The sequence below is a fragment of the Lygodium microphyllum genome, chromosome 11, assembly GCF_053477565.2.
Source record: "Lygodium microphyllum isolate KBCC chromosome 11, Lygodium_microphyllum_v1.1.10, whole genome shotgun sequence".
Classification (NCBI taxonomy): domain Eukaryota; kingdom Viridiplantae; phylum Streptophyta; class Polypodiopsida; order Schizaeales; family Lygodiaceae; genus Lygodium; species Lygodium microphyllum.
Window position 1 is genome coordinate 147,500,257 of NC_141145.1, and position 11,062 is coordinate 147,511,318.

The 11,062-nt window shown below is 42.6% G+C and overlaps 1 protein-coding gene across 1 annotated transcript; it reads right to left on the reverse strand.

The window, feature by feature from the left end:
* Positions 1-7,789: 7,789 nt before the first annotated feature.
* On the reverse strand, positions 7,790-10,766 carry LOC148029496 (transcription factor MTB2-like). The gene is made up of 2 exons (XM_087688338.1): positions 10,502-10,766; positions 7,790-10,409 (listed from the first exon to the last, which is right to left on the reverse strand). Exon 2 carries the CDS (start codon positions 9,731-9,733, stop codon positions 7,868-7,870), a length of 1,866 nt encoding a protein of 621 aa, XP_087544464.1. The 5' UTR covers positions 9,734-10,409; positions 10,502-10,766; the 3' UTR covers positions 7,790-7,867.
* Between the last annotated feature and the right edge of the window lie 296 nt (positions 10,767-11,062).

The following is an 11,062-nucleotide window of genomic DNA, read 5'->3' on the forward strand; positions in this document are numbered from 1 at the left end:
CTCTTATTAGAGTAGAAGATCTTGCTTTCTCCTATTTTGCTTGGACTGTCATGGCTAAGTTGCTATTTCCCTAGCTTCTTCATGTTTAATCTACAATTCCCTATGTCAAGCATCTTGGCCCCCTGTGTCATGAGTAAGTTGCTAATTCCCTAGCTTCTTCATGTTAAATCTACAATTCCCCTATGTCAAGCATCTTTGGCCCCCAATTTATCTAACTCTTTTTCTTTCTTCTGGTTGTGCTTGCACCTTGGGAGTTTGTGGAAAGACTATTGTATGTATCTTTGGTGCTCTACTCTTTCTTCTTCTAGTAGTACCTACAGCTCCCATCATTCTATGATGACTACTTGAACCTTTTCTATTTTAGCTCCTATCATTCTCTAACTACTTGAACCATTTTCTACGTGAGTTCCTTACATGAGTTTTTAAAGGTAGAGATGCTTCCTAGGGTATGGGTTGACTTGTTGGGAAAATATCAAAATTGCCATGGTGTCCTCATGTTCATTTGCTCAGGTAGCCTCCATGGCTTAGAACTCCTTAGATTCCTTGATTACAACCCTAATCCAAGTGTTCTCTTCTTTGCTTTGCCTTTAGATGTCCTCTTCTTGTTTCTTCATTTTTCAATTGGGTTCTCGTTCCAAGTGGAATTCTATTTTTCTTCTCTCGGTCTCTTTTCTTGCCTCCCATTGCTTTGCTCTCTTTCTCTTTTTTTTCATTGGATCTAAATTCGTAGCTGGGTGTGGATCTCGTGATGTTGGTGGAATTACTAGAACAAGTGGTGTGGCATCGAGTATATATATACACATGTTGATTATGATTCTAGTTAGGGTGCTCCCACACACAATCATGCCACCTTTGGCTTGTGCAATTGTGATCCCTTCACTTAGGTGTTTGTGCATTATGCTATGATCCTTTACAATTACTTTAGTCATTACATTGATCCACAAGTCATTTAGGTTTTGCCTTGCTATGCATCTATCATGATACCTTCCATTAGGTGTTTGTGCATTATGTTATGATCCTTTACAATTACTTTAGTCATTACATTGATCCACAAGTCATTTAGGTTTTGCCTTACTATGCATCTATCATGATACCTTCCATTACATATTTGGGAATCTTGTTGGCATATGAATTAGGCCTAATGTAGGTGAACATGTTGTGGAAAACTTGTATTGTGACCCATAGGTCCTCCTCAGGAATAGTACTAAACAACAAGCCATCCTAGTATATTTTCAGCTTGCTCTACCACTTGCACAAGACAGCTTGGACTTTCTTGGTCTTGTCATACTTGTTTGCTTGTTGCTTCAATCCCAAGGCATTTTCCACCAATTATGGTGTGTGTGAGATGTGACAAGTGTTTCTTCAATTGCCAACCCTAAAACCCAATGAAGCTAATCTTAGAATCTAATTTGAAGGTTTGGATGAAAGCTACACATATCATTATTTGAGTTAGTCCACTTTTTTCCCCCATTAGTAAGGCCACGTTTATCCACCAATCCTCGTGTCCACCAGTATAGCCCCCAAAGGCGTCCATGAAAATATTCTATAAGAATATACATATTTTTTATTTTTTTTTTTAATGAACCTCCTCACCCCCACAACCATAGAAGAGCCTTCCCCTTCTCACATACGACCACCCTTAGAGAAGGCCATTCTAGATGACACATTGAAACCGGCCACCATTCATCGTCTCCATCAGTTTATCTCATCTCCCCCGCCCCCCCACCCCCCTTCAAACCTTCTACCAAGCTTCTAACTTTTGATGCGTGCGAATAGCATTCCTAGCTCGAGCTACACGTAAACGAATCCATGGCCCCAAAGAAGCACATTGGGACTCTAAGGCTCACACCAAGGATAACTTCATCATCTACTCCAATCATAGTAAACCATATCACATAGGTACTTATGCAAGATTTAACTCTATTTCCAATGTATGGCCATGATATTGCTAAGTTGCATCAAAATAGAAGATGAAGAAGTTTTACATCATAAGAGTAGTTGTAAAAGACTTAGTATATTTCTATTTAGCCATCATGAGAATCTTATAACTCAAAAGAGATTCTCATATTTCCTTCTTCAGGATGCTTATACAGGCATACCATGGGCAAGATATAGCTAAGTTTTGCTCAGTCTCTACATCACAAATCACAAAACTAGCATATCCATCCGAGCACGAGTGTCAAGCCCATTACTTTAGGGGAGACATATCTGTGGAACATAGCAAAGAGGACAACACACCCACGTATTATGTGAGAATGCCTTCTGGAAGTCTATGAAACAACAATAAAGCATGCAACTTCCCTTGCAATTTACTGGTTTTTTTTTAAATGCGTATAAAGGTAGGTAATTACATAGAGCATCAATTACATGCCACATGGCACTAGGCCATATCTCTTAGCTTCTTATGAAAGATCTTGAAGATCCAATGCTTGCCATTCAAGACATCTAGAACAAACAAAAACTCAGACTTCAGAACATGAACGGCACTATCAAGCTTAAGTCCTCCCATAAGACCCAAACAAGTAGTTATTTCTATGAACCCAAATGAACTTAATAGTTATAGCAACTAGGAGAGCAACCAACTTCCACATGCTCTCATCCAATGAAGCTTGGTCGGCGAAAAAGGCCACTAACATCCTGAAACTACCAATCAAGCTTGCTTCCTTGAGCCACCTTTTGACGTGTTTGCAAACAGAGGAGACATGCATATAGTCCCAAAAGAGATGTTTCTCTATCTCGTCAGAACAGAACTCTCTAGAGGATCTGTGGTGGCACAATCGCATGCCTGTTAAGGATACAAGGTCCTTCAAATAAGAGTCGTCTCTTCTGACTACTGATGAAGGCCAATCCAATCTCCTATGCTGCAGAACTGCAACTAAAATTTCATTTTCCTTATCTAAAAGAAGAAACTTGTCTTGAGCTTCCTCAATCAAGATCCATGAGTTGTTGTCCCTGTTCCAAAGGTCATCCTTTGAATAGCCTTTGCAAGCTTTGGCTTCCAATGGATTGGTGAAAAGGCAGGGTCATAAGCCTAGGGGGATAACCAAACACTTCTACTCAAGTGTCACCTTGTCTTAGTCCAGCATTCAATAGGACTTTCTACCAATTTTCCACTAAAGCTTGTGCCTCATCCGATTGAGAGATGAATATGTTCAGCTAAGGACAAGAGATAGCATCTTGCCAAGATACCTGACACCATGGTGCTCCTTCGAACTAGATGTCAAAATCCAGTACTTGAGAATGATGATCCAAGGCTGGGTGTCCTACATTCTCTTAAGCAGAGATAGGCTTAAGTTTAGTGACTTCCTAGGTAAGCTTTCCAGTCCTCCTCCTCTAGACCTGTCCTCTGTGAGTATGTCCTAGCTGATCTGAGGTTGCAATCTCTTGCCATTTCTAGACCACAGAAAGTCTCTTGGCAGCTCCCTCCACCTTCATCCAAGCTGCTTGGCTGGATGGAAACAATGATCCAACATAGACAATCATAGATAGAAGAACAGTCTTGACAATGGTCAGCCTGCCATCGAAAGAAAATGCTAAATCCATCCAACCCTCCACTTTGACCTGTAGCTTGTCAAAAAATCAATTAAACCATTGGGATAGCAACACCCCAACTCCAATTGGTACATCTAGACAACGAACCATCTCACCCATCTTGATAACCTTGAATCCAAGCTGAATAACCCATTGGTCAGGGTCTTTCCAGGACACTAGGAATAGCTGATCTGTCCTAGATTGGTTGATTCTGAAGGCAGAAAGTGTAGAGAACTCCTCATTGATTCCAAGTGGATGAGAAACCGATTGATGATTAGCTTCCATAATCAAAGCATTGTCATTTGCGAAAATTTGAACCATAGCTTGAGAGCCATTGGGAAGGGGGCGGCCTTTAATAGTACCTTTTTGTATTGCTTTGTCCACTTTTTGAAGAAGCGAGTCTATGATTAGTGAAAGAGCAGAGGGACTGGAGGGCGTCCCTGCCTAATAGATTTCTTAAGATCAAAGGCACAGGTAACGGCTCCATTAATGTTAATAACTACTAAAGCTTTCTTAAACAATGTGGCCACCATACTGCAGAAGATTGGTCCAAACCTCATAGCTTCCATGACACTTGGGAGAAATGGCTCCATTAATGTTAATAACTGCTGCAGCATTCTTAAACAATGTTGCCACCATACTGCAGAAGATTGGTCCAAACCTCATAGCTTCCAGGACACTTGGAAGAAATCGCCAGCTCACTCTATCATAGGCTTTGTCCCAATCCATATTGATTGAAGTAAAATCAGTTTGCATGCTCACTGCATAATCCATAGAAAATATCAGATTCAGCACAACATCATAGATTTTCCTTCCAAAAACAAAACCATATTGCCTCTCATATATAATCCTCGCAAATAGGTGCTTAACCCTCCTAGCTAAAGCTTTTAGCTAGGGCTTTATACATGAAATTCAGGAGGGTAAGAGGCCTCCAGTTGGAAACCTCAGACCTATCTTGAGACTTAAGTATCAACTTGATGACTCCAGAATTGAGCTTCAAATGCATGTGACCTAAGCGTCTCATGTAATTGAATAGTGATACAAGGTCAGCTCCGCATACCAACCACAACTTTTGAAAGACCTTAGCAAGGAGACCATCCTTACCAGGAGATTTCCTAGTCTTCATGCTAAACACGACCTCTTTCACTTCTTCAAGAGTTAAGGGGTGTTCTAGAAGAAGTGACTGCTCAATAATTATTACAATGGCATCTTCCAAAAAGGCCTGCAATCTAGCACCATAATTAGTGGGGTTGGTGGATCAGATCCAACAATGGCAGCTAAATGTTCTTGGAATACTTTAACCAAAGAAAGCTGGTCAGAGACCGTTTCATCATTTTGATTCTCAACTGCAATAATGGCTTCCTTCTTTTGCTTGGCCTTCAGCCGTGCAAAGTAGAATTCATTACTTCCATCTCCTAAGACCTCCCAACGCCCTTTCAGCTGAGTCCTGGCAGCTTTAACCGGCTCTTCTTCCTGCAGTCTGAGAAAGGCTTCAATGTCTTTTAGGCATGCATGCATCACTTCATCATGCAGGTTCATAGTCAATGCTGCATTCACCGCTGATCTTGCATTATAAGCACCATTTAGAGCTTGTCTGCTAAAGAAGGCCTTATGCCTTATGTAATCTTTAGATTCTTCAGTAATAGCTCCAAGCCCTCTGAACCATCTATCAACCGAAGAGCAACAGCCATTATTACTTTGTAACCATGCATTCTGCAATTTGGCAAGAAAGAGCTCATCATCCAAAAAGGATACATTTAGCGGAAAAGGTGGTGGGCCATTAGAATTCTGCCCAAGTACTATTATCCTAAAGGTTGCCAAGATCAAAATATGGTCTGAGGCTGTGATCTCTTCCAGCAATCAACATATGATTCCTCCCCCTATCCACCATGCATCATGCGTAACATAAAGCCTATCCAGTCTTGCCCCTCTCCATGTGGGACCAATATGTTTATTATGCCAGGCGTAATTCAACTTCTCTTTTTTGTCAGAGAGCAGTGCCATGTCCTCTAATTCGCAGGAAGTAACCAAGGAAAACCAGGACTCTCTCTCAGCACCTATCATAATGCCCTTACCATGTGACCGATCACTAACTCTCAGTCATATTCCCGTCACCAGCTACCACTGCACTCTTGCCATTAAGCTGTTGCTTTAAAAATTCCCATTGTGCTGTCCAACTGGCTGAAGGATTAGCTGCATAGATAGAGCATATCAAGAAAGATTCATTGAGTAATTTATTCAACTCCTCTTTAACCAGCAGAAGTGTACCCCCCTTGCCTCTTGTGGCAGCATAAAAGAAAGTCCGATAGCCACTAACATGAAGCATAATACAGTCCTGGTCACCCAGCTTGATTTCCTACAAGGCCAATATATGGGGCTTGTATTTTCTTATCATCCCATAGGTAATGTGCCTCCATAAATCAGAGGAGAATCCCCGTACATTCCAAGAGGCCATTTTCAGCCTGGGAGACATAGTCGTCCTTTCACTCCATTGAAGATATCTCATTCAGCACTTCATGACCATCCAGAGGAGCATAATGATCATTGATTCCTATCGACCAGAGGTTGACCATCAAGAGGCAGGTAAAAAAACGGTCACTAGGCAAGTGGGTTTTTGAGCTGCTTACGGTGTACCACGGACATTCACATAAGCAAGATCAGATGCGAGCAGAGATGACGGGTGAGTCCGCCGTCAAATAAAAATCAAATATGCCGAAAGGCGCCACATTGCTGAAAACATAGTCATATACTTTTGAGAGAGATGATATTGATATGCTTGCTTTTGTCGAACTGTGATGGTGACCAAAAGGAAAGCAGAACTCCGAACAAACATTACCCTCTCAGATGACCTTTTACTGGAATGTGTGCTTTACTTCCAGTTAGGATGTGGCAGTGGGCACACTTTAAACCATCAAAAACAAGAGAATGATAGTTCTAATTCTTGTACCAAAAAGAGAGCCAAAAAGATCAGAAAGGCATTGGTTTGTGTGGTAATGGAACAGTGGATGTGTGCATTACAAGGTTGTTTCTTAACTTGTATAAATGGAAAACTTTGCCCCTTTGGTCCGGAGTTGTAAGCACAACAAGGGCTTTTGAGAGCTTTGGTCACTGACGCACTCTTTGTGTTTGGAATTCTTGGCAAAAGCCCTTGTTGCGCTTACAAGTCACAACTCCGTTGTGTGGAGGACCAAAGGGGCAAAGTTTTCCATTTATAGAAGTTTTTACGCTAAGAAGAGGGAGGTATTAATTTACGGAATAATATGTTGGAACTGCGATCATCCGAGATTCCGCTTGACAGGCCCAAGCCTATCATGGTCACCTACAAGGTTTAAGATTGAAGAAGCTCGACCCAAGACTAAATTCCTAGATATAACATTTCAGCAACAGCCGGGTCTTTGCCGAAGGGTCTCCAATATGGAGGGACTCCATGAATATCGATTCTGCCTGCTAAGCTTTTTCGAAATCCTTTCCATCTCCCTATTTACATTAAGAGCCTTCCAAAACCCAAAGCCGTCTTCAATGAAGAGCACCTCCAACTTTTTCCACGTTTTTGGACTTTTCCTCGATGGCTTGACAGCTTTTGTCCCACATGATGCTCCTGCCCTGACCTATGTTTATGCCACTACTAAAATCTAAGCATTGTAATTTGTATATATGAAATGATCGTGCAAAATTTCTTTCCAGTGATGATCTGCTCAATAACTTTTGACATTGCACTGCTACGCTTGCTACTTGCCTAGCTCGATGCTTTATGTAGTGGCCTGCAACATCTTGCTGACACACAAGTACCTTCTAATGAGCTTTAACACTAATTGTTTAGTTAAAATCTTTCACAAGTCTACTTGTATAAAAGCTGGCGTAATACTTGATCGAAAATATCAAAAGGAGAGGAAAAATGAATGCATGAGATACAAGTAGAAAACACTCTCTGAGTTGTTGATCTAAAAGTATCGTACTATGTTGTATTTACTCTACATCTCCAAGATCAATGTCTAATTTTGCTCCTCTCTCCACTTGATCTCACAGTCGTGTTGCATAAACAAATTATCAAATAAGGACGCTGGCTCTGCTCACTACATAGTGCGTACTTGAATGATGTCTTGTATATGCAAAACATGCAAAACTTTTCTGAAACTACACATTTTTGTGTATCGGACCTGACTATGATTTTAGATGAACAGCATGTATGCTAACACACAACACAGGAAGTTGCATAAGAGAGTTACCTACACCACACCACAATGTCTTGAGTCCAGGGTGCAGGAAAGTCTTTTCATTTCAAGGTTAGCTCAAGAAACAAAATGAATTACCCCAGACACACTCACGTCTACTAAAACTAATCAAAAATGTTTTTAATGGCAGCATACAATTGCTGTTCAGTGATGTTGTTGGAGCTCTTCAAATCAAGCTTCAATGTATGGAGGACTGTTTCATCCACAATGGCCACATTTGCAGGGGCTATGTCTAACTTGAACTCTTGTAATGCCTCAATAACTTTGGTGAGAGGATGATTTTCTTTGGGGAAGCACACCCGCACTGTTGCTTCTCCATTGTGCACCTGTACATCAAGAGAAGGCTTATTCATGCGAGGACATCTTCCCTCTTCCTGTGATTCAGAACCTGCAGAGGCTTCCATGTCATTCCCATTAGCAGCAGGCCTTGGCTGCTGTCCATCTTTCTCACTCTGTCCTTCCTTGAGTTTACTTTGAAGTTCCTGAATATAAGCTATTGCATCTCCAAGAAGGGAGGCCTTGTCCATCTTAGAGATGTTTGGAACGACAGACCTCAATGCATAAAACCGCTGATTTAGCTTTTCTCGACGTAGCCGCTCAGCTTCCACGTGATTTAGAGGCTCTTCACGCCCGTTCGCTGGCTTTCGGCCTCGCTTCCTTGGTTTTCTGTCGTCGAATGCCGATGTAAAATCTGCATTCTTACATGATGCTTCCATGTCAGAGTGCTCAGACTCAACACAAGATCGGATGATGCTACTGAAAGAACAACCCAATCCTTCAGCTTGCTGCTTGAATTTCTCTTCCCCTCCCTTAATTGGAGAAATACGGTTCACTACATCAGTGGCAAGGCTAGAGCCTTTGATGATCTGGTTTCTTTGGTGGCGCATCTCAGATCCACTTTGTGTCAGTCCAGGTACCACAGGTGCTCCAACTGCTCCGAAATTCTCCTTGACACCCCAACCATGAGCTTGGAAGACTTTAGCAGCTGCAGCTCTCTGTGCAGCAAGATAAGGGTTTGTTTGAAAAGGGGATGGAGGGAAAGACCGGGGATCTAAAGTTGGAGACATCCTGCCACGGAAAACCTCCCTTCCCAGAGGGGGCCTTATTCTGTTTGCTTCATGAGCAGGTGGTTTCAGAGAGTCGCATGAGGCAGGCAGTGGAAGTGCATTAGAGCAGACTGCCTGTTTAGGAGCTTCTCTAACAGCCGGGCGAGGAAGAAGAGGAGGAGGATCCTCCTCCTTACTGTTCTCCCAAACATCATCAGTAAAAGAAACCTTAATCTCATGGATGAGCTTTCGGTTCTCGAAGATCAAATCTGTCGATCCTAACTCAGCAACACCATTCGAGGTAGGTACACATACCATTGTCTGGATCCCAGCCATCTTGGCTATGGATGCCCTTGTGCAGATACCTGACTTATCCCTGTTCACCGAAGTCATCCAGACATGATTCTGGTTCTGCAAGGCGCTTCCAGGGATGCCCATCCCCCGTGAAAATGAGTAGAACATAGATATAAGGTAGAATAACTCAGTATCCGAAACAAAATCATCATCAGCAGCTGCCATGAGATCATCGTCCGTAGCACAAAATTGGGCTTGCAAGATCCTTAAAACCCGCCTCTTGAGCTGCTCATCATCTGAACTTCCGTGCATCTCTTTGCGCCTGCAATCCTCCACTTCATGGTCTCTAGGTCCTTTGTAGTAGCCATCCCCCCAACCAAGAACCTCTTCGCCCTTGACAGTGCAGGAGAGCTGCCAGAAGATGCCATAAGTCCAGTTCACTGCAGACCCTTCCACTAGGTTCTGCAATCTTTGCTGCAGAGCCGCTTCATTTAGCCTGCGGCCCCCTGCGGGTGAGAGACCCTGCAAGCTCCATGAGAAGTGAGCTATGGCAGATGGACCCAGGAGCTGCTCGATCATTTGCAAATCTTCATTGCTCCAAGTCCTGAACCCAGAGGCTTCAGAACTCATAATGTACAACTCAAAATTGTGCACAGCTGTTTTCTTATGGTTCTCGGAATCAATAAAAACCCTCTCTGATGGTTCTCAGAAGCAATAAAAACAACACTTTTTGCTGCTTCTTAGAAGCAAAAGAAAGGGGGGAAATCCCCAAGAGAGGAAATATTTCTTATCGATGCTTTGGATTCTGAGAGACAGAGTTGTCTTCGAAAGATCCCAATATAATTTGCTTCAATTTGCTAGGTTTAAACTCCACCTGTATCAAGACACTACGTGCTCTGGAACACATGATCAGCAGAGAATACAAAGGCAATGAACAGTAACTGCAGCACAACTTCTACACAAAATGCCAGGTAATTGAAGCAAATCTTCCACCTTGCATAATCCAAAGTTCTCTAGCCCTGTCACCTGAATGGCTGGTTCCAAAACGATTGTACTTGCCGCTTGCTTCTTTGGGATCTTGGCACATAGATCAGTTATCTCCTTGATATCGATCCCAACATCTTAGGGGAACCATCATCTATGGCTAAAATGAGGAAGCACGATCAGCCTCAAAAGACTTGCTGAGTGAGGGCCCTGCTTCCAAAGCTCTGCTTCTTTCAGCAAATGCAGGGCTGTTGTGCCAGACCATTTCAATTATGCCAATCTTTGGGCACATGATCCTCTAACTCGATAGAGAACTGGTCACCTGGCCATCCATCTCTAACATTACACGGAAAGGGAAAGGGAACAGCAATTGAAGAGAAGAGGGATAGTTCGAACTCATGTAGAAATACTTACAGAATGTGGAAGCTTGTGTGGAAGAACCAACCGATGCTCGAGTTGCACATTAGAAAGGGTCTGCAAAAATTTGTGCATGAGCATGCGTGTGTCACAGAGACAGAGACAGACGCACAGAGAGAGAGAGAGAGAGAGAGAGAGAGCGAGAGAGAGAGGCGTGTGACTGCAAGGAACTGAGACAAAGACTAGCAGCACATTTGCAGTAGCAAAATGCACACGCACAGTTACCCACGGGGTGTAATGTGTATATATACACATAGACAAAAAGAGAGAGGGAGAGAGAGATTAAGAATTTAAATGGCGTGTTTCCGTAAATCAGCCAGGAGAGAGAGAGAGAGAGAGAGAGAGAGAGAGAGAGAGTTTAAATGGCATGTTTCCGTAAATCAGGCAGGATTGAGCGCCATCGAAAATCCCACGTGGGTTCCACGTAGGATACTCGTGCCCTGCCCTTGTGCCACGTCATCACTGCCCACATGATTGATTTGATACATAAAAGCACAAATATTGTATGCACAATATTGTTCTATCCGAGTAATCGGACCCCAACCAAAGAAAAAACAC